The sequence below is a fragment of the Egretta garzetta genome, unplaced genomic scaffold, assembly GCF_000687185.1.
Source record: "Egretta garzetta isolate BGI_Z169 unplaced genomic scaffold, ASM68718v1 scaffold299, whole genome shotgun sequence".
NCBI lineage: Eukaryota > Metazoa > Chordata > Aves > Pelecaniformes > Ardeidae > Egretta > Egretta garzetta.
Window position 1 is genome coordinate 871285 of NW_009260696.1, and position 27824 is coordinate 899108.

At 40.8% G+C, this 27824-nt stretch overlaps 1 protein-coding gene across 1 annotated transcript; it reads right to left on the reverse strand.

The window, feature by feature from the left end:
• Positions 1-1130: 1130 nt before the first annotated feature.
• On the reverse strand, positions 1131-26842 carry CARD11 (caspase recruitment domain family member 11). The gene is made up of 24 exons (XM_035901337.1): positions 26746-26842; positions 25022-25234; positions 24264-24401; positions 23363-23688; positions 21887-22066; positions 19834-19986; positions 19615-19740; positions 18932-19129; positions 18263-18442; positions 17177-17231; positions 15838-15953; positions 14552-14655; positions 11954-12006; positions 11019-11151; positions 10247-10448; positions 9266-9392; positions 7912-8152; positions 7402-7498; positions 6247-6342; positions 5163-5295; positions 4427-4606; positions 3129-3253; positions 2183-2298; positions 1131-1641 (listed from the first exon to the last, which is right to left on the reverse strand). Exons 1-24 carry the CDS (start codon positions 26840-26842, stop codon positions 1437-1439), a joined length of 3594 nt encoding a protein of 1197 aa, XP_035757230.1. The 3' UTR covers positions 1131-1436.
• Positions 26843-27824: the final 982 nt, after the last annotated feature.

Here is a 27824-nt window from a genome sequence, read left to right on the forward strand (position 1 = left end):
GGGGACTTGGGATGAACACAGAAGCAAAGGTAAATTTGTTAATAAATGGATCTTAAAAGGGAGGGACATGGCACGGAATGAAGGATCTAAGGATAATGGGATGTACAACTCTTCATCTGTATGTCAATTTTTATTGCATTTCAGATCAGCAGTTGTGCAAGTCATTATTATCTGGTCAGTTTTATTGAATCAATTTGGCAGTCTCAATACAGTGTCCAATGTATAGAGGAAAAACTTTAAAAGACTGAAGAGATTTAGGAGTCTAAGTCCCACTCATTATCAGCAGAACTTAAACTCTCTGAGGAGTTAAGTGCTTTTGAAAATGGGATGTGGTCTTCTAAGGCATGTACACACTTTTGAAAATATTATCCTACTTGGCCACAGCACAGTGTGATGCTTGCTAGTCTCCTTGCTGTCAATCATGGCGGAGAGGTCAAGGACTGAGTGGCTCGCAGCAATTACTGGCTTATAAAATTCTCCTTTTCTTTTCAGAATAGTCCCTCCTGTTGAGAGCAGGCAAGTTGGCAGGCGATGATGTTGTAGAGAAATATAGATTTCAGTGGAGAAACAGAGAAACCTGTTGTCTGGAGAAGGCACCATGGCATTTTCCACGCATAAAAAAAAATGTTAAAAATTGAGAGATGTACAAATGAACACAATGCCGAGGCAGGGATAAACTGAATGAAACATTGGCAGATCTGGAAAGATCTGATGTGCCACTGGGACAGTGGAGTCTATTTTCCTATAAGTGCCAGGACTATAAAGGAAACCTGCAAAACTGTTAAATAAAACTGGGGCATAAAAAGGAAGGGGAAATTTTCATTTTAATTAATGCCAGGAATAATAGCTATTTTCCTCTCTCTGATTAAAATGGTTATAGAAAAACAGGGCTACAGAGCTGCTACGGCCATCAGAGGTAGTGTTTCTGTTGCTACCAACCAGCCTTCAGCTTCCTTAATTGGGTATGTTCAAAATCTCACCTCAGGGTGGGTGTGGGGCACATCTCAATTCCATATCCTTTAGCCCAATCCCCATGCCTTATTCCTCTTAGATTCCACTTATCTGGTCTCATCAGAAGTTTTCAATGAGCCAAATGAGATCCATATTTTCAACATAATAAATTACCCCAAGCTCCCTCTCAAGATCTTTGTCCTTCTCACATGTTAAACAGCTGCTGTCCCTTAAGAGATGCCGGTGGGTCAGAAGTTGGGGTGGTGGCTGTGGTCCGACCCACATCCTAGATCCCCAGCATCTGAGAGATTGGCCATTCAACACAGCTCCAGATCCATTCCATAGATGCAATCTGCCAGCAGGAAGTCCCCAACCAGCAAGGGTGAAACAGGAGTGAGCACTGGGCACCTAATCAGAGAATTCTGTGAGCCCCTGCTCCACCTGGGTATGTCCTTTCGTCACCAAAGAGCTCCACTTATTGTCTTTTATAGCTGATCTTCATCTATCCAGATGGTTTTACGCTGCTCTTCTCCGATCCTGTCTTTTATTATTCGGATAAGGTCTTCAATACTGCTCCATGCATCTGCCTCTACAGAGGCATAAAGACATGGCAGTGCTTCCAGTTCTTTCTCCTTCAGACGGCACATACGCAAAAACTCATCTTCAGTCTCCGGCTTTGGCAATAGTTTCCTGTATCAAATGAGCAGACCAAAAATAAATGTCTTACATTTTAAGTTAATCCTGTAGTCCCAGCTGTCCCATCAAGAATTTATTTTCTACTGACTATATACAAGCAATAAAAGCAGTGGAGAATACAGCTACTCCATGTCTATCCTCCCCTTACCTCCATGCCGTCCCCAAGGAAGAATCCTTGCTATGGGGAAAATATTTAAGACTGAATGCAGGAAGAGTGCAAGTGATTATGACCTTTCCTCTTCCAGCTAGCATTACCTAAAAAAGTGCTGTGGGAGTGCTGAGCATGGAGAAAACTACATATTCTTCATTCTCATCCTCCCACAGTGCTCATTGCTATCAGTGACAGTGAAAGAGTGCTAGATTTGGGGAATTCCTACCTTTTCCGGTTGTAAGATTTCAGGGAGGAGCCATGGGATAAAATAGTGCACATAGAAGCACCAGATGAAGAGAGAAGAGGTTCTTTATTTCTCTCAGTGAGAACATTATTCACTGAATAAGACAGAATATCAAATATGCTAAAGGTTTGATATGTTACCTGAACCTCTTGATGTTTTTCTCTGAGACTCTGATAAAGAGAACAATAGGATATATCTTGGCTTTGATTAAATCCTTTGTGCAGCTTATTCCAGCTTCCAGGAGACAATGCTTGTTCTAAAAACAAAGTCATAACAGTGTCACAAAGGAACATTCACTGCTGTGGAATCTCGAGATAAAGGTATCCATACCTTATGGGGTCAGCTGAAAAGCTCTCCATTTACCATTGTATTGACTTAAAACCTTTTAATCAAATATACATTTAAAGTCCAAACTCCTCCTACTGGTTTACAACTAGTCAGTCAAATACCAGCTGAGCTTTAATAGCAGGTTTAAAATAGCAATGGATTGATGCGAGGATGAAGAGTATGCTAAAATACCCGTTTTACATATATACACAAACATGCGTACTTGCTCTTTGTTCAGAGGGAACATCTGCTGCAACTACTTGTGAGAGAAAAAAACATCACTTTAATTCTCCTTTTTCCATGCTGTGCATCAAATCTACTCTACTTGATGTAACATCTCTGTCTTTGACATTGTTATCTTTGTACTGTACACCCCTGTGTCTGTGTTTCAGGCTATCCTTTCTTTTGTCTAGGTCCTTGTATCTCTTACTCTCTTGCACATTCATATATACTTACGATATGAAAAGGAACTGAATAAGGGATGGAGCATAGAAAATGAGAGGATATTTTGCTGCATCAATGTGGGTCATCACAGGGAATGAGCAAGAATATAAAAGGATATGGCTGAGGATGAAAAAGAAAAGGAAAAGCATAGCACAAATAAAAGCCATTTGGGAGAATAAATATAAATCTGAGATTGAAGGTGGACAAGAGAGAACATGCAACTGTAAATTGGTCGGTCTCTTATTCAAGAAGAAACATACATTGCAGACAGATTCACAGACAACCTGTCGAAGGGATACAGAGTACTCTAAGCACCTTGGCAGTGACAGCCTCAATATTGGCAGGTACAATACATTCATATGTGTTCAGATTCTTTTCTCTGCTGAAGATGATAGTCTCCGTTCTTTGCTTCCGTAAGAACTCTTCCTTTGTTACAATATCTGGAAAGAGATGTGGAAGAGGACATAATCAAGATTACAACAGGACACCTAGAAAACTATCCAGTAGTACTTCCCATAGGATGTAAGGATGGTTCGGGGAAAGAAGACGAGCAATGAATTGTCTTAACAGCTGCCTCATTTCTTCCATTGAATTCAATTAAAGCTTAATCTGATCACAGCTGAGCATCTCAGCTATATCCTGCACCAATGAGTCCTTGGGCAATTACTACAACGCTATGAAGGCATTAAATTAAAACAGTAAATACAATTCCAGCACCTAATGTTATATCGTAACATTTCAGGGCTGGAGGATGCTGAGAAGTGCTAAAAAAAGAAGGTCTCTTCAGCACAGGCTCCTAAAACAAGGATTTTGTTTCCAACATTTGTGTTTAAAGTTTCAAAAATTTTGGCTTAGGTTGCAATGTGTGATACTGGCCCCCTTGTGAATTGCAGCTCTACATCAAAGCTTTTGTTTTATGTTGCAAGACAGGGGATATTTATTATAATACTTAACTTTTCAGTTTCTCTGTCTGAATCACTGTAAGACTGCATACTATGCAGTGGGTATTCAATATTAGTGTAAAAATGAAACGTCAGCTGTGTTTAATGCTGTGTTGTATACAATCCTGCCCTACAGCAATCACGGTACTGCATATTGCTTTAATAGTAAATACTTAGCATGGAAGAAAATCAGTCTTTCGAGTAGATCAAATGCACAATCTTCACAGCCTTGGACGAGATAGAAACCTAAAGTCGCTCTAGGGAAGATATTCCTCATAATAGCAAATACTAGAAACAAATTAATCAAAATTTCACATTGCCTAGATATGCAGTATGCAAACAGTGTGCAAACAGAAAGAGCACTCACAGCATTTCAGTCTCTGAGGGGCATCCTAGCAACCACACAGCATACACATGGATAATATTCATAGACACAGAATCTCATAACCATGTGCACTGGCTGTCTCAAAAGCATTCAAATATCTCAGATATTCTCAAAAAGCAGGATATATAGCTATGCATTACTCTGATGTGACTTGAAGTACCTCAAGCAACTGTCACTATCACATGTGCATGCCCCCACGTGTGCATGCATATACATATATATATATATATATGTTCATATTTCCAACACTGAAGGTTAACAGTCATGGTCCTCTTTTATCGCATTACCTGGCTTGCATATGTTGAATTCCAGGGCACCTCCAGAGTTGAGAAGCTTCTGTACCAAGGTCTTGGCAAGCATGGTGGGGGTGAAAAGTACGGGGCGCCTGCGCTCACAATGGATTGGTCTCACCAAGCTATAAGGGATCAGACTGAGCCTCTTATTGATTTCACTTTCGGAATCCAAATCTGAGTAAAGAACAAGACATTTATCATCTGGTTTCTTCTCCATCAGTATTTGGAGAAAAAGAAGGAGAAATACATGAACCAGAAATGACATAGTTAGTCATACTGGTCCTCCTTTCTCTTTTGCCAGTGTTGTCTTTACTATATATCCATTAGTATGATGTCCAACCTAATACTAACTAATCCAAGTGCCTTTTGCCTTCAAGAAATTATTTCATAGTTTATCAGGACACTTACTTGGAGAATCTTTCTGCTTATTAGCTTGACTTACTTTGAGTTAAATGTTTTTGGACAAAGAGCAAGAAAGCACCTTGGAAGAACTGCCAGCCGAACAGGAAGTTTCAGTGTCCTGAACTTGCTCATGAAGGCTTAGTGCTCCAAGCACTTTTAGCAAAATCAGTGTTTTTGTCATAAAAGCCATCGAATTTTTGCACAGAGTGGATCAGAGATGCTAGTAATAAGAAAGACCTATGACATTTGTTCATAGCCATGCTCTTATGTAGACAGCCTTTATATCAATGCCATGTGTGTAAAAGCTATTACTATTTTATATCCATACCTTCCAGTTTGTCAGGCAGCAGCTTCTTTGCTTCAGATGAGGTCCGTGCCAGATCAGAGGGCCAGCCAGTGACGATACGGACTCGCTCATTGCTATTCATACGCTTATATTTGTTTTCAGACCTACTGACAAACTGAAAAGGTAAACAAAGAGATTTGACCCTCATTTCTTATGTTCTTTATTCTCCCATGTATTCATCAGCCCACACTTGTTATCTACGAGATCTGAATTACCTATATCTATCAAAGACAAGACTCCATGGATCTGTTGACTGAATTCTAAGGCTCTTTAAATATCATAGATCTGATTCAGAGCCTTTGTTAATCCCCTTTGGGACTTCCTATTTTGTTCTCTGCTCTTAAGCAGTGTGTTCTTTTTCTTCGCAGAGCTCCCTGCTATCACCAGTACAAGCACTGATGCGTCCACAGCAGAGTAGCATACCCACTCTGAGTATTTGCACAAATGTATCACAGGTTATACCCAAAACTCTGCCTCTTCTTTGCTGTACCAGAGACTCTTAAAACCTCCCAAATGACACATTTTTACACTGAGAAATAGACTTCACGCTTTCATTCCCCATCCACCCAACTATTCCTCTTCGCGAATATTAATTCCTCCTCCTGTACATTTGCTAACCTTCTCAACCATCTGCCTTCACAAGACTTTTTTGTCCTTCACCCACACAGTCTCTGTCATGCGCAGAGTCACTGACCTACAATTAATGGACTCTTTTCTGATGGAACCTTATCTCACAGAGACTTGGGGTTTAGCCCAATGGATTTGTCCTTATGGTTCAAGCAAAAAACCTTTCAGCCTCTGATGGCAGACGTGTTTGATTCATCAAGCTACATTAGTAATGGAAGGCATGCACTTAAAAATAAACACCTCACGTCACAGGAGCAGTTAGAAACCTCAACCCATTCATCTTTTTCATATATTAAATCTATTTTTGATAGGAAGAAATCCCGATACAACCACTATACCAGAGGTGGGGTTTCTGGGAAGATTAGGATAGCCTGAGAATACCTGCTGTTCGGATCCACTATTATTTCAGACATTGCATTGAAGATTTGAACTTTATTACCTGTAGTATTTGGCCCAAAAGAAAGCTTGCTCTGGATAGGCGAGGGCTGGCTTTTGGGTCGTTCTGTGGGGCAGGCTCCTCTGGCTGCAATGTATTCTAGTAAAAAACAACACAGGAATTTTTCTTTCCCTTCTTTTTTTTTTTTTTTTTTTTTTTAATCACAGCATTTGAGAAACAGAACAAGCAAAAGCACATATTTAATATTTCCAATAAAAGGGATAGTGATTGATTAATCTCTATCCCAAATACAATGTTCTAAGCAAACTGTAGACAGAGCACGGCCTATGCTGAGAAACACCGCTTCTGGTACTGCTCTTCCACATTCCTTTCTTCACAGGAGACTGCTCTCCACAGCTCATGAAAGAGGTAATTTCTGCACCAAGAAATACCATGCAAAGCTTTTGCTTTCACTAGCATCTCTGCCAGTGATCTCTGTCCCTTTGATCAGTGGGGACTGGAGTACAGAAGGAATGCATGACACTTAACCTTGATTGAAATCAAATACAAGCAGTGGCTACAGCATCTCTTGCAAATGTTAGAAGCGTATATGTCTCCCAAGCTCTAAAAATAACTTATGGTAAGTAATACACCAGGAAGTTAGTTTTTAATTATGTAAAGATGGAATTCTTGGGTCTAAAGAAAGCCAAATCAAATTACTTTCACTGAGAGAAAAGGAGAAATCGGCAGGGCTGTTGTGTGTGAAGACCTGAAAATCCCACTTCTCTCCATAGCATGTAGGTTGGAAGAGACAGGTCTTTCTAGTAAGGGACAATGATAGCTCTGTGGATTAGATGCTTGCTCACAGTAGGAGAGAAATAATCCTGATTATTAATTCCAAGGACACAGCTTCTTCCTCATATGGATATGAAGATGCATTAGAGGCTAACAGGCAGAGAAGAATGAAAAGGATTAACTGAGACACAGAACAGATATTAGACTTTTAAAGGGTACTCCCTCATAGCTGGAAGGGTTAATAGTGTGCCGAGCTAGGTCCATTGCCAGGGACAGTATTATTTAAAGAAAACATAAGGTGCCCATTGCTTGGACAATCAAAACCTACACAAAGTGTAAACAGGACTTTCTGTAAAATTAACATAATGAACAAGTAGCAGTGGAGTACCAGGTGTTAAATAGACCTTGTTTGTAGATACTTACCCGGAGCACCCGAAGGTTTTTTGATGAGCTTTCTGTTTCGTCTCTGCTTCCTCTGTGCATCAGCCGCTGCAGCTTCACCAAAAGAAGTTGCTGGGCTCTGAAAGAAAAGATGGAATCACATAGATCAAGATATCTTTGAAACCACTCAGAAGAAGGCTGGACTGCAATGGGTCTGTGCCTACAGAAAAGATTAAACAGAGATAGCAGCGAGGACTGACTAAACCACACAGTAAACGCAGGAACAAAATAATGAGCAGGACTGCAGTGCAGTTAAGGATTAAAGAATCTCCATGGCGTATTTTTCTATGCTACTTTTTGAGAAAACCACATTATACTTTCAGGTAACATCTGGAGTGTCCTTTCTAAAGCTTTACAGATGATATTACCATTTAACATCACCAGGCCTTATCACAAAAATTAAGGCATATACCTTTTTCCTTACAGCAGTTATTAATTTCCCTGTTTACAGAACCACTGCTCTCAGTCATGGTCACTCAGCATTAGACTCACCTGCTGTAGCTGGGAATGGTCCCCTTTTCCAGATCCCTGTCCGTGAAAGGGTCGACTCTGGCACACAGCCACTCATACCTCCCCTGGTACATGGTGTCCAGAATATGAACAATCTCATCACATTTCACTGACAGGGAGCAGCAGTCCAGCTGGCTGGAGATGTTCAGATTCAAGCGGATATGAAATGAGTCCCCTGATGCGATAAGCCCTTCTTCCAGCTCTGACAGCAGCTTCCGGTAACCTGCAGCAACGAAGCGGTGAAGCATGATCAGCTACTGGTCAAACCTCAGTATTGCTGAGTTCCTGGGCATCCTCTGGGAGAAGCACACGGCACAAACTTCTGAGGCTCCTCCAAGAAAGGGTTTATACTTCTAGAGTGCTAGTTACATGAGTTACAACAAGGTTACAGGCCTGCACCTTAAAGACACTAATGGGACATTGATTCAGCAACAGCTCATGCTGCTGGTATCAGAATCTGTGAGAATATTCTCATTATAATGATACTTTTAGGCAACTCCATTTTCAGTACTCCACACATCATCTGTGAAACAGAGAACTTCTCAGCAAAGATGCAGGCACAGCTATAGCTCTATCCAAGTACAGCTTGAGTTCTGCCACCAATTTTAATGACAAGCTATTCCCTTTATTATTACCTCTAATTGGCACTCCCACAATCTATAACATGCTTTACCTGCAGTTAAGTGGTACTCAAAAAAAAAATTGCAATAGTCTTTCCTGCCTTTGAAAACATCAAAGAAAATCAAAGACATTACTTCCTGTGTGATCTACGCAGCTGAAATTCTCTAACCAGCATTAAAAAAAAAAAAACCCTGCAAATTTATATACACACCAGTAAAAAATAGATTTTGGAATATAATTTTTGATCCATAACCTGAAATTATCATTACAGGCCATGAACACTAAAATCAAATTCTGTTCACCACACATGAACTGCAGCTGTTAAGATAAAGCCACAAAGGTAATAAACAGAGCAACTCCATCAGGTAAATGCTAAATTGACTTCAGTTGGATAAAGATGATTCAGCTCACCACATTGTATTACAGAAAACTGCACATAAAAATAAGCTTGAATGTGTTTTGTGAGTCATGTCATTATTGGTCCACCATGTAAATTCTTCAGAGTCCTGTAGTGACAAGCATTATGGCCTTTTTTTTGTCTCAGTCACAAAGCTAAAAGCTGGAGCAGTAACACAGAGTACCTATAATTAACACCAGTGGACATGCTTCAGGTTTATGCCGATACAAAGAATATTCTGGTTCTGTCATTCTCATCCACACTAGTTAGAATAATAGACCTGGGACTATTTTAGATGAGAAGTACTTTTGGTCTTACCTTCATGATTTGCTTTATACTGGAGCGTTACTGGGCCACTGCACCTCTGAATTGTCCAGTGAACTTCTTCCTTTGTGCAAGTATCCAAGGGAACACTCTGATTTTCCCCTTTGATGCAGCCCTCCAACTAGACATGGAATAAATATTACTCTCCAGTGCAGGCTCAATCTCTGAGTCAATTACACCTTTTTTTTTTTATGCAGTATGATCTTTTTCTGATTAAACAATGCAGATACTTTACTATCAGGATGCAGTTTACATTTTAATTGTTTAATTTCTTTTCTCTCAAATTAGGAATGCTAGCAGTCAACAGAACTGCAGCTCTTTGACAATCCCAGGCTTCCCAGTAGTAAGTAGTGCAAGAATATCAGTTGTGGAGTTTTTTCCCTTTGGAAGCATTTTAATAGGAAAATGGTTTGGGAACTTTGGCAATGGAGGGAAAACTAAGCAAGAGCAACTTAGCAGAAGCACCATTGAACTGCTGCTTATGTGATGCTGGGCACAGCTATGCAGGTGCGCAGCCTTTCTTTCCATTCATATTGCAGCTGTATCTGTTTCTGTTCAAAACATGTCCAGTCCCAAGATAGGCCACTCTAAAGAATGGTTTAGGACTCATCATGCTAAGCTAAGTAGCATGAACTTCCTTTCAGGCAGGAAAGTACTGGGAAGTTGAGAGCAAGCCCCATTCTAGTCTTTTCAAAGGGGCAGTACTATAAATACAGCATTAAAGAAAGCATCAGTTGCTCTAATCTCTTCCATACAGAGCTATTGTAAAGTGCAAAAATGTGTGCGTGTGTTGGATGACCGTAGATACTATTGTCCCATATTTTCATAGTCAATAGCAGATTTTCTTCTGCATGAGTCATATGCTTTGTCATTAATACAAGATGAAAGAGGAAAAAAAGGAAAGTATTATGGTGACTGTGCATGCATGTAGGTGGACAGACATCCAATACTATTTGTTGATTATTTTATGCTCACCAGTAGGATTTGGTGTCCCTCCCGAAGGCCTGCTTTCTCTGCAAGTGATCCCGTCTTGACAGAGCTTATAAAGCTCCCTTTGTCATTACCCCCAACCAGAGTGATTTCTGAATTGAGACTGTCTCCATTCAGTGTTATGCGCTGGATAGTGTGGCAGGAGTTTCTAATGCGACCAACAGATGTGACGGAGGGACGAAAAGGTCTGTGTTCATGAAAGGAAGTAAAGTTAGTTGCCACAGCTTTTAGCTACCACTCCAGAGTTAAATGCACGCACTATAAATGAGAAACACATAAGTAAACTTTTAGTGTTATCAAGCATTAGGATCTAAGGACTCAAAAATAAATCCTTCTCATTACTGCATAACTTCTGGAGAAGAGCATCTGGATAGCTTCAAGTGCTCTGACATGACTGAATAACTCAGATGTATAATAGTACTTCACCTAGCAACCTCTGGCAGCAAGATAACAAGATCACAAGGATAAATTTAAGCCTCTAGAACATTTTGTCTGCCTTGAAGTTTCTGAAATTCTAGGATGACCTTCATTGGTTTAAAGGATATGAAAGGGCTCCAAAATAACGTTACACTGCTGCCGACATAAAGAAGTAAAGACTTAGCACAGTATCATGAGATATTTGTGTCAAATAACAACTTGTGATATCATATTCCTGCCATTATATATTCAGCAACTAAAAGAAAAATGGAGGATCTCTACTCTAGTAGCATTTCTCCTCACTCTCTGTCTAAGGTAGGAAAACTGGCATCTCAAATACCTTTCCAGAGAGAACTTTCTAAATATGGAGTTGACATGCTCAAGCTCATAGGCATCCACGCCTTCTGACTGATGAGAAGAAGAGGAAGAGTGCACCGAAGGAGCTCCATGTGACTGTCTGTCATGACTGTCATCTGAAAAGAATAACAAGAATGAAAATGAGCTCTAGATAGAGTGACAAAGATGAAAAACGGGAAAATGTTTGACTGATCCCAGACAAAACTGAAGGAGGAAATTCCTGATGCAGACATATGATTCATGTCCACAAGCCATGGCAAGGAATGACAGTCTTGCTTACTGGACCTACCTGATCACTCTCACAGAACAGCAAGATGGAAGGGATCTCTGGACGCTGTCTAGTCAACCCCCCTGCCCAAAGCAGGGTCAGCTAGAGGAGATTGCTCAGGACTTGGCCAGTTGGGTTTTGAATATCTCCCAGGATGGAGACTAGTCAACCTCTCTGGACAACCCTATTCCAGTGTTTGACCATTCTCACAGCAAAAAAGCCCTTTTTTTCTTGTTTAAATGGAATTGCTATTTCTTTAGTTTGTGCCCATTGCCTTTTCTGCTTTCATTGGGTAGCACTCAGAAGAGTCTGGCTCTGTCTTCTTCACTCATTTCCCCTCTCAATTTGATGCTTTCCTCATTTTGAGGCTGGAGGTCTTCTTATCAACCTGCAAACCTCAGCCAAGCACCCACCATCTATTCATTCAGTCTAATCCTTCTCCCACTTAGTTCTTCAGGAATAACTGCTTTCTTATTCTCACCCTTAGTTGCCCCTTTGTTTTCTTGTTATGATGAATGGACCTGATTTTTTATCAGACTATGTCCCATCTCATTTAGACCAGGAGTTGATTATTTGACAGCATCTGTAGCTGGTGTGATAATCACACAGATTTCATAGTTAAACTGTATACATGCCATCCTCTTGCTTACCATCTAGCTCCAAAGCATCATATCCAAAGCTGTCATTGTCCTCTTCAACCAGGCTGGAATTAAAAACAAAGCATGAGATAATGGGGGGGGCGGGGAGAGAGAGAGAGAGAAAGCTGTTCACTTTCCAACTTTCAGCAGATTTCATTGAGTCCTGAAGGAAGAATTTTTCTATGAAAAAGAAAGATGTTGGAGGTGTTGCACCAGGCAATGGTGCAACTGCAAAAAAATAAGCAAGTAACTTACTTGTGGGCCCAGGAAGAAGTAGGATGATGGAGGGAAGCCAGTATGTGTCAGCCAACATGGGAAGCATGCAAAACAGCAAGAAGATTCAGAAGGAAGAATTGCTAGCAGCAGTGAGGGAATGAAGATATTGCCGAAAACAAAGGGAAGCTGCTGACTGATGGTCTCATATGTGTGACACAGACCACACCTGCTTCAGCACTGAGATAAATGGTTGCATAATACCTGCTGTATATATACTGCAGCATGGGTTTTTTCCATGACAGATCAAAACTGTCAGAAGCTCACTGACGGGCAGAGTGAAGGCAAGGGAAGTGACTGAGGTGCAAGCAGTAAAGGAGTAATTTACCTGCTTGATTTAAAGCCCTCAAAGCATTTTGTAACAGCTTAATGGTACCTCGCATGGTTACTCAGATACCTACAGTAACAGAATGGCAAGGTGTACCAAGCTTTTGCACAGGAACTCTTATGCCACAGCTCTGGTCTCAGTCCAGCTCCCACTGACAAAACCTTTCCTGTTAAGGGTGACCAAATTGGTTGGCCTTAAACAGTTACACAGTTAAAATTCACCAAAATTTTGCTCTTAAAGGGATATTGGGGATATCCAGCCAAATGAGTGACTTGTCTGCTTCCCTAGAAGGACTTCATTAAAACACATCCTTCGGTTGCAAAGCTGTTTAAATAACAGCTTGATGTTTTTCCCATTCAGAATGATTTGTAGGTATCTTACAGAGCTGATATTCCTCATAGGTGGCTTCAGGTGAAGGGTGAACTTTTGCAGCCAGTCTGGGGAGAATCAGCTATTTTTACACCATGCATAAGCAGGGAACTAATACACCTTTTCCTACATATTAAATTATGATCTCACTTCTTTTTTCACACAAATCAAGATCAGATGAACTGTGAAATCTGCAACTTGGCATGCAAATAGCAATTATTTTGGATTATGTTCACAAACAAGTTAAAAAGCCTTAGCAGGCTAATTACAAAGCTATAAACTACAGTGAACTTCTGGGCGTGCTCTTGAGTTACTTGACTGTAGTGATTATTAGCTCAAAAAAGTAAGGCCACATTCAGACCTTGCTCCAGGGTACCTTTTACTTCCACATGCCAGTGGGAAAAAATAACAGGAACAGGATATAGTCAGAGATGTGGTGAAATAAGTCCACAACATGAATAATATCCATGTAATCTTTACTGCATTCTGTAATATACTGCAAATACTTAAATGTTCAGACATGCCAAAGGCTTTTCAATTTTGGCACCTGAAACATGAAATGTTCGAATCAATAACAAAACAACCCTTTTTTTCCATCTTGAATTAACGCAACGCATTTTAAAAAGGGGCTTGGAGGACAATATAGGAAAACCTAAGGAAGACTAAAATAAACTTTGCCTAAATCATCATCAGCCTAGAAAATTGTGTGGGAGAACCAGCTGAGGATGGCCTCAATGGAAAGCCGTCTTGCAAAGCTTTAGTCAGAGAAAGAGAGGCAAAAGCGGCAGTCTGCCAGAGATGAGTTTGTTTTGAAAAACATTAAAAAGCTAAATAAAGTTCTAATAAAGATTAGATCTAACAAATAGATCTAATAAAGATCTAAACCCTCCACATATATTGCTTTCTTCTAAATCACTTTGCTTGGGTTTTGTTCTTTTCTCCTTCTGCTTGGGACCTTTAGGGAATGTATTTGTATCTTCTGATATTTCTGATACAAACACTGGTGCTATTGACACCAACACCAAAGCAGTATGTCCAAGTATTGCATTGCTATAAACCTTTTAGAAAAGGGGTCAGTGCCATTTAGGGGACTGTGAAGCAGGCGAGGTGTCTCCCCTTCCTGCACTAACTTCCCTACCCCGGCTGATCATTTCACTCACAGGGGAAGTCCGCAGGGCCGTGACTGGACAGAAGTGGAAGCTGCAGCAGGAGGTGAAGTGGAGGGCAATGCACCTCCCTCCCCTCACCGCTATGCTGAGATACAGAGCCCTGAGCCCAACAAAAAACACCTCCCTCTTCCACTTCTCCCCTGCCATTCCTCATGGACATTCAAGCATTTCTGCTCTATTTTGGCAGATTACAGAGGAGGAGGGGCTTTGAGAGAAGGGGAAAGGACAGGGACACAGACACAGGCACATTGGTGCCTAGTCATTTCAGTACCATTTCTTACGATGTACATTAAAAAAGTCAATGCTGCGGTGGTATCACTGTGACTGCAGCCCTGAGAAGTTTAGAAAGTCAGTCCTGCTGCCTAATAGAAGTTCTCCAACTAGAGATGAACACAGGGACATCTAAGGCTCTTTTTGCCTCCTCCTTGTGACAACAGGTTCCAGGCATATTTCACCAGCATGCCTACCTACCTGCAATGAGGGGCGTCCTCTTTGCAGCGTCGGACTATTGAATCATTTCCTGGAGGCTCAGGAGTGGTAGACATGATGCTGTCATTGCGATTTCTCAGGGTTTGCTTTTAAAAAAGAAAAAGACAGAAAGGTTATCTGTCTTAAACGTGTTACCATTTCTAACTTACAGAAGCATTAGCCTGCTAGCTTGCCAGTGGTCCTCTGCACTGTGGTGCATGCACAACAGTAAGAAAAAATTGGTTTTATACGCACAGAATGCTATGTACAAGAGCATTCATATTCATATATTCCAGTATTTTAGCACCATGCACAGCTTGTGTGCTGGCACAGTACCTTTTACTGTGACCACAGACTGGTTGATTTACCAAAGAATTTTAACTTTACTCTCGATGTGCGGAGTATGTGTTGCACAGCTGACATATAGGAGGAAGAGGATGAAAAGGGGAATGTACATATACTTATATATAAAATAGTAGGAATGAGGTAGAAAAATATGGATCTCCATACATTCAATTATTAATTGAGTACACTGGAAACTAAACTCTAAATTGTACTACAGGGAAGACAGCACAAGTCATCTAAATACCCAACAGTTATTCCAAAGAATATTCCTAACGCAGCTAAGCATATTAGGAGTGGCAGGGACTTCTTTCCTGGCTGCTCTGGGATATAATTTTCATTTCCCGGGGGCAGCATTTTTCCACGGTGTTCTAGAAGGATGTTTTTTTCTTTGTTATTAACACTCGGCAAGGGCACTCTCTCTGTCTGCTTGTCCTGCTGTGTCAGTGCTCACATATGTATAATGGAATATCTACCTTGGGAGATTAGGGGGATACAGCAAGCAGGGAAGAAATGGTTTGGCTATGGCATGCAGAAATTTCCAACTGTGATCCCTTTTCTCACTCACTGTTACTTATAGACAGGAAAAGAATTAGAGAACTCAAAAAAACCCTGAAAAATTTCTTAAATAAATTACAAAGCAGCTTTAAAAGAAAATCTCTTCCTTCTAACAGTAAATGCGAAGTGGCATAAGGAGACAGCGAGAGGTCATAAATACCTTTGAAATATCTTTAAATAAACATAAACCAATTCTGTGATTTTGGAAAAGGCTAATAACATGGTTCAAACAAAATGTTGGTAAAAGGATTAAGGGAACCTCTGACAAGGGCCTTGAATGTGATCACAGCTGGGATGCTAGTGAACTGCTAATACTGGGTTGCAAAAGCTCTGAACCACGTCAGGAGAGATGGTCGTAGACAGGCAAGGGGCATCGGAAGGCTTCTTACAATTTTGCTGACTTCACAGCTGCTGATTGAGTTACTGATGGAAACAGAATTAGAGGAACTCGTGTCTGTGCGGCCATTGCTGGCATCGGCCCCATCTTCATCCTGTGCTCTGACTGCTGCGCTCACAGATGACAGAGAAAGATACAGACACCAGAAAACATTATGTTAGACCACTTTCAATAGACTCTTTCACAGATTTGCAACAGCACTTAGGATTATCTCTCCATTTCAGCTTATCTTGTGTCCCCCACCCTGTACTGGACAGAGGCTCCAGGAAGCACTCTGTGCCCTGTAGCTCTGACTCCCTTTTCTTCCCCGTCAGCTTCCTGACAAAGTACAGAAATGCACGCCACTCTGGACGGCCTCTTGCCAATTTATTCTTTCAACTCTGTCCTGTACGTTTTTATGAGATCTATGAATACTATTTGACAAATTAAAGAAGGATTGTGTTATTAATTTATGATTTAACTTCATCATCTGAATCTGGTAGTCTGCAATAAGGCTGGCTCATTGAATTATGCTTTTTTTGCAACAAAAAATTCACAACAGGGACCAAGAAGCTTGAGATCCCTCAGCAGCCCGAGGTAGCACAGTGCCAATGTCTTTGTGGACTCCTTCCCTTCCTCAGCACCTCTAATTTGTACTAATGTTGCACATTACCTGATACCAAACATACCGTTTAACATGCAACATCTTGCAGCAGGAACCATGTTTCCCATCATATTTTGTACAACAGCAAGCATGCTGACGCACATAACAAATAAAGGAAGTGCTGCCTAAGATGGTGTTCGGTTCGAGAACAGTGTTACATAAATAAGAGGAATTAAGAGTAGTTCAGACATGAGTATACAGCAACTAATTTGGTAACTTGGCAGCTGGCTGATGGGTGGATCACGCCCCCTCGCCCCAACCTTTGCAATGCTTTAGATTTAAAATTAATTCCTTTTTGCTGAAGGACAAAGAAACTCATTAGATGATGACTAGATTAGGGTCTTTTCAGCTTTTTTCCAACAGCAATAGTGGAATGACTTTTAGTGCAGGTACTACATTGACGACTTTAAAATTTTTGTAAACTAAAAGGAAAATTGAGAAAACAGAAAATTTAGGTAAGCTATGGGATGCAATATTGTGTCTGTGGAGGTATCTTTGGATGGGGAGGACTCAGGTAGAACACTTGACTACTTTAAATTATGACATTGTTCACTATGAGAGAAACTGTCTATTCACTGACTTGGACTTAGTTAAGAATTTCCCCAGTTGGCATATTTGTTAAAACAACTTAAAGAGATTAAGCGAATGAGACAAAGCAACAGACTCTTTGTTGGGTGCTCTTTCTGACCTTGAAACTCTGATGTTTTGTTCATGCTGACAGGGGATTTAGCTCTTGGATTTATCTAAAAGAAAGAGGACAAAAATCAGCACAAATGCAGAATATTTGCCACACTGTAAACCAGATATTTTCACCGCTTTTTTTCACTGTTATGCTGCAATAAATTTGCCCTCTCTTAAACAACAGGACACAATATTTAGAAGATATTTAGGCATCTAAATGCCACTGCAGAGTTAGCTACCTTAACTACTTTAAAAAGTCTGGCCTAAATGCATTGCAATTTACAGATTCTGCTGAGGGAACAAAGAGACAAAAGGTGAAGTGGGTGCCTTGGGACTGGTTTCAGGCAGCTGTTAATACAACAGGCATCTTTTTGGAGTGTGCAATGTAAAAAATGCAGCTCTATTGCCATAAGTAATAATGACAGTCAGGGCTCAGAAAGGTTATGAAGGGCAGGGAGAATTCAAATGCAGATGAAAGGAAAGAGAAGCTCAAACCCCCGAATGTTATATTGTATATTTTTTACAATTCATGAATATAGCATCAGATAATAGCTATATGAATGCAGCTAGTCGCAGAAATCATGGACCTAACTCATGCTACCCCTTACTCTTAAGTGAGAGGAAATTGCCATAATCTAATTCTAAATTAGGCAGTTAATTTTGCTCTAGATTGTGTCCATTTCTTTCTATTATTCCTTCCAGCTGATGTGAGCTTTTCCACCAGTGCTTCATTTTCCACCTTCAGTTGCTTGTGTGCTGGACTTCAGGCATTATGTCATTTTTTTTTCACTACTGTTAAGGAGGCAAAGAATCAATTTATTGACAGCTCTCCAAGCATGTGAATGAACAGCAGGAGCAAGGAAAATACACAAAATGGGGAGAAGGGGCAGAAAATGGTCTATGAAGCCTGATTGTATCTGCTCTTCAAGATGCAAATCACCATAGGGCAAAAACTGACAGCTCACTATCATATACAAACCTATTCTTATCTTTATAGCACAGCACTTTCAGAGGCATGACCGCAACATGTATTATGTCTGTTAGTTCTAACAGTCCCTGCACTATATCATTCCAGCCTCATATTAAGACACACCTGGATTCCCTTTAAATTCACTCTTCTCTTGAGTCGAACTTGATCAGGCAAGAAGAATTTGTTGTCTTCTGGAGACTCTTCAGAAGTGGAGGAGTCATCTGCTTCCTGACCATTGGCTTTAGGGCTAGGAGTCCCAAAGGTCTGGGAGATAATGGTAATGGGTAGATTCCGTGGCAAACTCTAAAGATCAGAAGGAAACACTTTACTTCTGAGACCAGTTTGGTACAACTCCTCATGACCTCCCTTTAGAGTAATCTGATTGAACTTTCTGTGACTCCAGTGCTTCAGAAGCTCAAGCAGAATGTGGCTCCAGACGGAAATTAGTAATTTAGACTGACATTTGGGATTTCTGATCACTGGGGCACATTCCTTGAAAGTATCTGTAGTTTCCACACCCGTGTAGCAATTGATTGCCTTTCTGCATTTGTTTCCCTTCCACTTAAAATCAAATTGTGGAATGCCAGCCTTTGAGAAGTTACGTGCATGACACAGACAACTTGAACCCTGCTTAATGAAGAACTCACAACATCGACATTTAGTGGAAGGAGGCTATTTTTTTTCAGTTAATTCATGGAGGGAATTAAAAAAGTCCCCTCTCCCTTCCACACTAAAATGTTTTTAAAAACAAATCTTAAAAAAAGAACTCATGTCTGTCTTCCTCAGCCCTACCTGGTCATGAAAGTTATTGTCCTTAGAGAGCCGACGGAGTTTGCACTCTAGGTTAACAATGCAAGCTTCTTTCCGAACCACCTCAATGCGGAGTTCATCATTCCTTTCCTCCAGCTCTCGGATCTGCTTCCTATATTTATCTTTTTCAATCAGACAATGCGAATACTGTGTCTGAGCTTCATCACGCGAACGGAATGCCTGCAGTGGAGAGAAGAAACCTCTTTTACACCTGGGCACCAGACACCTTCTCCTGCTGGTTTTGTTTGTAAGGTCTTTGGAACAGGGACTTCAGAACTGGTAACCATTTGCCAATTAACACAGCAGTTAGGACCAGGATGTGCCACAGCAGTACCATTAAAAATTATGATGATTAGGGTGGTTCATTTCCAGCTCCCTCTTGGTTGGTGGCAAAGTGCTCCAGAGTGCAAACCAGATGACTTGACACTAATATAAAGCAGTAGCTGTTAAGATCTTGGTCCTGCCTGCCAGATGCTATGCTGTGGAAACAACCCAACATTATCCTATGTTTAATTACTGCAATACAAATTCCAACAAGTAGCAATTTCTTGTAACTGTTTATTTTTTAATGGTATTTTGGGTCCAATTACCCACAATTCCCCAAAGTGACACATACGAGATACAGGCTTTTGCTACTAATTTTCCCCACTTTAACTGTTAGATACCTGGTCTCGCTCCTTTTCCACCTCTTCTAGCTGTATCATCACAGTGTTCATACGGTGCTTGTACATCTCACAGTCTTTTCCTAGTGTTGAACACTTTAACTCCAAATCTTCTTTCTCTTCAAGATACTGGAAATGACACATTATTAACCACCACTGCTCCCAGAGGTCTTTTGGGCACAAGCCTGAGATATTCCATCTTTCTATCCTTCCATTTCTCACCTTGTCTCTCAAGTCCTCCACATGACGAATCTCCTCTTGGAGATTAAAGATCTTGTTGACCAACTCATGACGATCTTCTAGTGCCTCTTTACGGTCATGTTCCAGAATATCCAAAATGGCTTTGTCCGAATCTGGCAAACTCCGCTTGTCAGCCTGAGAAAAGACATTTTTAAGAGAGAAAAGTAACAAAGACGGTAACAAACAAGAGGAATAGAAAATGAACATGGTATTGCAATAGGAAAGCAGAAGAGATGGACATTTGTTCATATTTTAAATAGTGTCAGAAAAGAGGAATAAAGGCTGTCTTGCTGTCAGAATAGTCTGATGAAGGAACTGTTTTACTGTTTTACTGTACTGGCTATAATTTGATCCATTTTGGATGCAGTGACAATTCTTCACTCCAAGCCCTGCATTCAAAACTCTTCCCTATTAATCAGCTCTCACAGAGCACAAAAATCACCCTTTGCCAAAGAGCAGGGCCTAAGAAAACATTCAGGGGAATTTTTAAAGCATGCATAGGCTTTGCAGAGCTGTGCTTAGGGAATATTAAGCACGCCTGGAGTAGCTTGTACCACTGCTTCATTTTCTGTAGTGTCCGGCAATATTTTTTCTTTCAGATTTAAAATTAACAAGATTACCAGAGCAGGTTCCAACAAGTAAATTGCCATCTAAAAATAACCATAAATGGAAGATGAAAAAGGGATAAAATGCAAGCAAGTAATATGCATATTTATTTTTAAGATACCTAAACTAAGTTGGAGATTTCAGTGACATTTTGGTTACCTACTATTTCTAAGTATACCTAAGCATTTCTAAAACAAACTGCCTTTTGTTTATTTATACTTCCACTTAGGAGAATGTCAATCCTATTTTAACTATTTCAAGATTATTTCTCTGTTTATTCAGGTGCTATAAGACCATTTCAATTAACATAAGAGATTTTATATGGACCAGAACTCCCAGAACCTTCTATACTAGACCCTTTTTCAACCTTTGAATTGGATTTGTATTAGAACTAAGAATCATTAGGCACTGCTAGAAGCTACAGCCATTTCTGAAATGCATTCTATTGATAATTTTTTAAGTGTCATTTTAAAATGCCACAAGCCTTTTCCAGCAAAGTGCTAAGCACCCTCACATATATCCTAATATATCTTCACAGAGTAACACAGTGCTACATTTGCTGTGTATCATCCTTTTTCACCATCTGCCTGAACAAAGGTTAGTTAAGATCCCTGTGCAAGTTACAGCAGCGTTCTACGGGGCATTCTGGTAACTACTGACCACCCAAGTACAGAAACCTTTATTGCCCTCTGCTTCATTAAGACCTTTTGGCACAGATGATATGACAATAGCCTAGAACAGGGTATGCAGAGCGACTCTCAGAAATTTCTGGGCTGGCTATTTAACACAGCTTTGTAGTGACAGACTGGTACAAAGAACCAGAAACATAGAGTTGAATGCTCAGCAATTAAACAGCTGCACTCTGCACCTTGAAAGAGCCAATCTCTCCTGTACAGCTTGATTTATTAGATGACAATTTTTTTTTCAGTAGAACTCCTCCTCATGCATGTGTTTGTACAAGGTGTACAACAGACAGCTGGGAGCTATATAACCAACCTTCTGTTTTTCCAAACTTTGCACTTATGCTTATTGTAGCTTTGCAGGTAGAGGTTTCACCCAACGCTTCCCAGCATTATAACAAGAGTATGTGTTGAGCTTGAGGTGAGGAGTGGTAGCAGAGACCATGCCACCTCCTCTTGTCCATAGTTACCAGTTTATGTACTCAACTCCCTGTCCCTTACTGAAAACACATGGGAGCTGTCACCACTCTGTCCCATTCTCACAGCCTCCTCCAGACACTTAGATCCTGAAGAGTAACCACCAAGACAGGCTGTGAGGAGACGTGGGGTATGTGAGACAGTATGGGAGGAAAGTGTGGGGGTGCCTGGAGGCAAGGAGTTGTCAAAGCCTGCTGAATCCATCATCTGGGTAAGCAGGAGGGGTAAGTTGAAGTGTCTGGATTTTTAAATGTAGCAATCTGCTTTTATACCTGAATGATGGACTGTAACTCCTGGATTTTAGTCTTCATCATCTCATTTTCCCGTTCCAGTTCCAGAACCTGTTCCTTTTTGGGTCGGTTTTCAATATCATTTTTCAGCTTCAAAGACTGGTTCCTCTCCAGCTTGCATTCCTCTTCCACCTTGTTCAAGCGATGCTTCAGCTGGTCAATCTAGAGCAGCCAGAGAGCAGTGAAAAGGAGAAATAGGAAAGGAAAGAAATCATTCCTAGCTCTGATATTGACTGCTCTGAAAACGCTCTCGCTTCCAGGTGAAAACATACTGTCATAGGTGGAAAAAATAGCTTAAACTGTGAATGCTAACAAGCAGAAGTTAATTGGGTGTATGTGCATGTGTGTTGAATGTCCACAACTGAACCGTTGAACTGTCAGGCAGAAGCCTGCTATTTGCTAGCTACAACTGGTATGGGCTGGTTCTAAATTAAGATAACATCTGCACTAAAAAAAAAGGTGGCATGTCCTCAATCCTCCAATAAATAAAGAGATACAAAACAGAACTAACACATAGGAGGCTGACCACACAGTGTGCTTTGGCACATAGACTATTTGGATTGGGAAAAACTGAAGCTTTGATTTCTGGATAGGAAAGAGGGGTTTGCAAAAAGAAAAAGTGGTTTCGGACAGAAGGGGCCCTGGAAAAAAGAAGAAGGTGATGATCCTGGCTAAAAGAAAGATTTTAAAGTGGGGGAATATCCTAGAGATCAGATTGTTGCACAGGGACGAAGGCCAGGGGATGCCCAAGGCACCTTGGCCAGTAACGCCTGCGACTGGTGACTGTGAGCAGCTGCACAGCACGAACCGACCCGACTTTCTGCCCAACCATCCCACACCAGCAGGGATCTCCCTGCAGGGAAGGGATGTCAAATCCAAAGAAAGCAGCACCAAGGTGGGGAACTGAGCAAACAACTGTGTGAAAAAACAAAGTGGGGTAAAACATCTGATATCATTGGTTCAAAATTAAACCCAGATCCAGGTCCACTATGGGTACTTGTTTACTCCATCTCATCTGCGACACACAGACAAGCATGAATTTTATGGCACTTGAAGCATTTTTCTGTATTTCTGAAATGGCCTCAAGCTGTTCCAATGCTCTATGTGAGACTCCTTGAATAAACCGCCAACAACTAGTGCAAACCTAGATAACTGCCCCAAGACATTATTGAGCCTGAAAAGCTAAAATTATGGTTTTAGCAAAAAATTATGTTTTTAAAATTTTCTTTAAAATATTGTATGTTCTGTTAATCCATTACAAGTGTGTAAATTATCTGCCATTAATACACATCACTGCAGCTGGCATTTCTGTACAGTGATGCCTCTAATCATCTGGCTGAGCAAAGCAAATGAGAGCTCTACACCTTTCTACTGTCAGAGAAGGTCTCATTTTGCCAGATGCCACCGGCATGCTCCATTGCTGCTCCTGATTAAAGCAGCCCAGAGCATTTATCTCACCTCTAACTGGAGGTCTCGGCTCCTTATCACAGCCATGCTCTTCTCGTCACTCAGCTGGGCATATCTCATGGCCAGATTGTAGTTCTCATCTTTCACCTTGACCAGCTCATCATTGTAGTTGTTCCTCTCCTCCTTCATCTTGTTGTATCTCTCCTGGAAGGTCAGCAGCTCTATCTTGTTCAGTTTTAGCTGCTTTCGCTCATCCTCCAACTGGCGAGACTTAGCCAAGAGTTCACAGCGCTGCATATCTTTTGTCTTTACTTGCTGCTGAAGCTTAATGATCTCATTCATTAGGAAATGGGTAAGGCCTTCATGTCCCTCCTCCACTGAAAATGTTTGAACAGCTTATCAATTTCTAATAAAGTAACTTTATACTAAGCAGAATCAGCAGAACTGAGTAAGAAACAAATGTCCCAGAATATGTACAGAGGTGCAGAATATGCACAAATACATACACATTTCTATATCTAACTGGCAACAGTACAAATATTACACAGCACTCTATTACCAGAATCACAGTTTACATGCACAGGCCTGTGGAAATAGCACAAACTTTGTAAAATTAATCTGTACAAGTACAATTACTCCGAATGCTTCAAATTTGCTGCTCGTGTAGGTCATCAGTGTAATTTAGTCCACTGTTCCAATGTTTCTTATCTTGACATTTCTTGTAATGCCTATCATTCAATTTGAAGCTCTTCAGCTTCATTCAGACAACTGAGGTGTTCCTTTCCTTTACACATTACCTGTTGGTAGCTCATCTTGCATTGAAGGGGACTGAAAAACTGCAGAATGCTACTAAAAGATGAGCTTTTATTTCCACCTCTTGCCTGAAAAATCAAACCCAGTCTTCAAGATAGTCCTTATTTCAACAGGCTCCTTTGGGATTGATTCTACTCACCAACGATAGTGGAAAATCTCCGTGTAGGTTCTTTCCCTGTCACCAGTTTGTAGAGTTCAGGGTAGTAAAACTCCAGGCTCTCTAAGAAAACTACATAGCCTCTTTGGCCCTTGGTGTGGAGAATGTCCAGCAGTCGGCCTAAGTACAGAGAACAGAGAGAGGTGACACACCAGCACCGTGAGCAGCACAAGCAAGTACTGTCTCCCTGAAGTCAAATCTGCTTAAGGTTTGTCTCTGCCACGGCAAAGCGCTGTGGAAAATCTGGCTGATTAACTGAGTTCAGCTGAACTCATAAAGTAATGCCACATATTCTTTGTGTTTGTACTGATCATTATTCTGAAGCAGTGCAGGCAAATTGGTCTCCGGAACAGACATTTCAAAAGACACGTTATTCAGTAAAGCCTTTACCAGGCCGCCCTGAAACGCTAGGATGGCAGACCCTTCAGTGGCAAATCATGAAGCGCGGCAAGACAGCTGAAAACCTACTCTTGGAATGGCATTGGCTGCTGCTTGTGTTAACTGAAATATTTGCCAAGGCTTTGATGGGAATGTGAACCCCATGAGCTGCAGCCTGCACAGCACTGGAAAGAATCATTTTTATCAAAATAGCACCAGCAGATTCCCCCCTTTACATTAAATCTCCTGTAAATGAGAGTTTCCATTTGATAATCTGGAATTTGATACCAGCTCCCTCCAGACTTAGCAAAATACTACTGTTCATATCCGAATACAGATGTAGCCATTCACAAAATAATTACCTGCTCGGTTAATTTTGGAGGGCAGCATAAGTGAGTTAAGCACCTCATCCTCATCTTGCTCATCAATTACTTTGCACTGCCGTAGGTATGGGGTCAGTTTGGCTGGATTGATGTACCGGCTCAGCATGTGCCGGTTGCATTCTACATTCTCCCACAAAGCTTCCTCCTCATCTTTCAGTGTCTCCAGGCCGTCATCCATCTCTGGCTCTCCTCCTTAACAAGAGAAACAATTGGCAAAGGAACATCAAACAGGACAGTTTCTATCCCGGTACTTTTTAGTGCTTCCATGTCACATAGGATGAGATTAGAATCACTTCTGACTAATGCTGAATTTGCCATATATTGAAACTGTTTGAACTGAAGTGCAGCCTGTCCACAGCTCATCTGGAAAGTGACAGTTCAGAGAACTGCTATCTTGAGTCTATGAACTATTGCGTATTGCTCTCTAGTGATGAATCTCTAAACCGCATGAAGGTCTCTGCAAGTCAGAGAATCCCTCTTTATATCAGAAGCAATGGTAGAGGACACAGTGTAATGCAAGAAAGACTACGAACATGCAGAGCTCAGAGCAAAGGCAAATGCTGCAGGCACCTAAGGCTTTCATTCCTTTTTCCTCTCAGCTGTATTGATTTGAACCTGCATTTTTTCCTGCATATATGTGATGAGCCAACACATGTAAATGACTGCACCACAAGAATAGTTAGCTCATACGCTCATATGATTGACTGACATGTGGGCATGAATGCAAGTACCTGTGAGTTCAGACCTTGCCTTTCTCTGCGTGAGTGGGTAAGTGTGAGCATTGTAGCACTGAAGTCTGAAAATGTTCTTGACTCATGCAAATATTATCACATGATTTCTGAGTGCTTGCTAAGCAGTTTCCTGCCAACTCCTAATTTGTAACCACCTCATTAGAGAAGGTTACAAGGCAGGCAACAATGAGGTGAGAAAACTTCTACTAAAGTTAAGAGTACAGAAACTTTGTAAAAGTCTTTACTTCTTAATTTCTAATAAATGTTAACCTTTGAAACAAGTCTTATTTTTGCATTCTAGTTCTCTCAAGATCTTGTGATACGGTGGTGCAAGGAAGATAAGCTTCTGTTCCAAGTGTTATTTTACCCCATCAGAGACCACGTTACAAGAAGAATGTGCAGTTCTTAGGTCATATGAGATGAGATCTGTGCTTTATGAGACTTTGCTGGTAATCAGTAACTAAAGACCTCAAAAGCAACGCGTTGTTTTTCTTGGACCAGAAGAATTCGCTCCATTGTGTTATAATCTACCTCCTCAGCTTCCGACTTTAGGACCTGCAAAGCAGCCTGTGTTACACTGAACATCACTGGGCAAAACCACATATTAAACTGTATAGCCAGGGGCTAATAATTCCTCATTCTGAAGACTAAAACCGAAAGTGCTAATCTGCTAAATAATGTATTTGTCAGTGTTTTATCATAATGAAATACAGAACAGTCATACAGAAATGCGTGTTCTTTGCTTGATGGTTTCAAAGGCCTTCCCCAATTGTCCAAAATCCTAGGTTGGGGTTCAGTATCTCTATGAGAAAAACTTGGATGGGTTCCTGATACTATGGACAGGTTAGGGGAGTATTGCCGGGGATTTTGTTCTTCTCCCTTACTCCCCCAGAATTCTTTCCTTTGTAGATTCACATCTTAGGAACCACTTATTTAGCATTTGCTCTGCTGCTTACACATAGATTTCATTACTCCAGTGACTGCTATTAAACGGGCCGGGAGAGACAGCAGTCCTCAGAGGGCAAGGAAGACTAGGTCTGCTCAGCAGGATCCCGAATCGTGGGGGCATGGCTATAGTTATGGGAAAATCTCTCTGGTTTTATGAACTCCTCACAAGCTGGATTAAATTCTTACTGAATGCCAGTATTTATCTGTGGTAAAGATGACACTGCAGTAATGAACAGTATAAAGGGAAAACAATAGAAAAAGCTATATAAAGTAGGTAGCAGTGGGAGGAATGCTAAAGGTGAAATAGCTTCATCTGAAGTACACATACATTCTCATGAACCTCACTCTCCACCACTTATTCTGGAAATAACTGTATTTCACTTCAAAGGTGAATTTAACAAACACTATGTAATTGGAGAAGCTGAACTTTTGAGAGTAGAAGACAGTAAAGCAGAAGGTCACACAGTACCTCAGTCATCATACAGCCATAGCTAGCTATTGCATCTAAAAAAAGGTGTGTTGCAGGCCCTTTAATTTGGGGGAGCATACCAGGAAGCTCACAGATGGACCTCAGAGTGCGAAAGAAGCACTTGCCTGAATTTCATAAAATGCAAGATATCTTATAATCTGCTGCACTGAACCAGAAATTATTACACACTGTCAGCAGTTCCCTCGGGACATTAGTAAGGGATTTCTCCATTAAATGATTCAAAGAAGAGTTCACTCATCAGCGTAATTCTCAACATGAATACATATTTTTACCTGACATTAAAAATACCTCTATCAAGTAGTCCCTCGTGTATGGGCATAATATATCTATACTGTTATTTTGGGGACCTGATGTTTAATGGGAAAGTAATAAGAATATTGCATGAATGGCTAAGAGTTTTAAAAGGAGATTTCTGGCAGCAAACTCCTGTTAAACACAGTCTATTATCAGGACCAAGCCCTTAGAAACAACATTTAGTGGAATGGTCCCTCACTGCCATGTAGGAATTTCAGAATCTTCCTTTTGCTTTCTTCTTTGGATTTCCACCTTGGAAATGCCTTACCAGAAGCACAGCTAAGCTCTCTCCTATCTCACTGTGCTGTTCATCACTTCT

Excerpts from the sequence above, each read along its gene's own strand:
- CARD11 (XM_035901337.1), bottom strand. The coding sequence starts at position 26,842 with ATGCCCCCACGATTCGGGATCCTGCTGAGCAGACCTAGTCTTCCTTGC. Across the intron at positions 14,656-15,837 it reads GCTGTGAAGTCAGCAAAATT|CAAACCCTGAGAAATCGCAA; the intron begins GTAAGAAGCCTT and ends CTTTTTTAAAAG. Across the intron at positions 4,607-5,162 it reads GCTGCCTGACAAACTGGAAG|ATTTGGATTCCGAAAGTGAA; the intron begins GTATGGATATAA and ends TTCTTTACTCAG.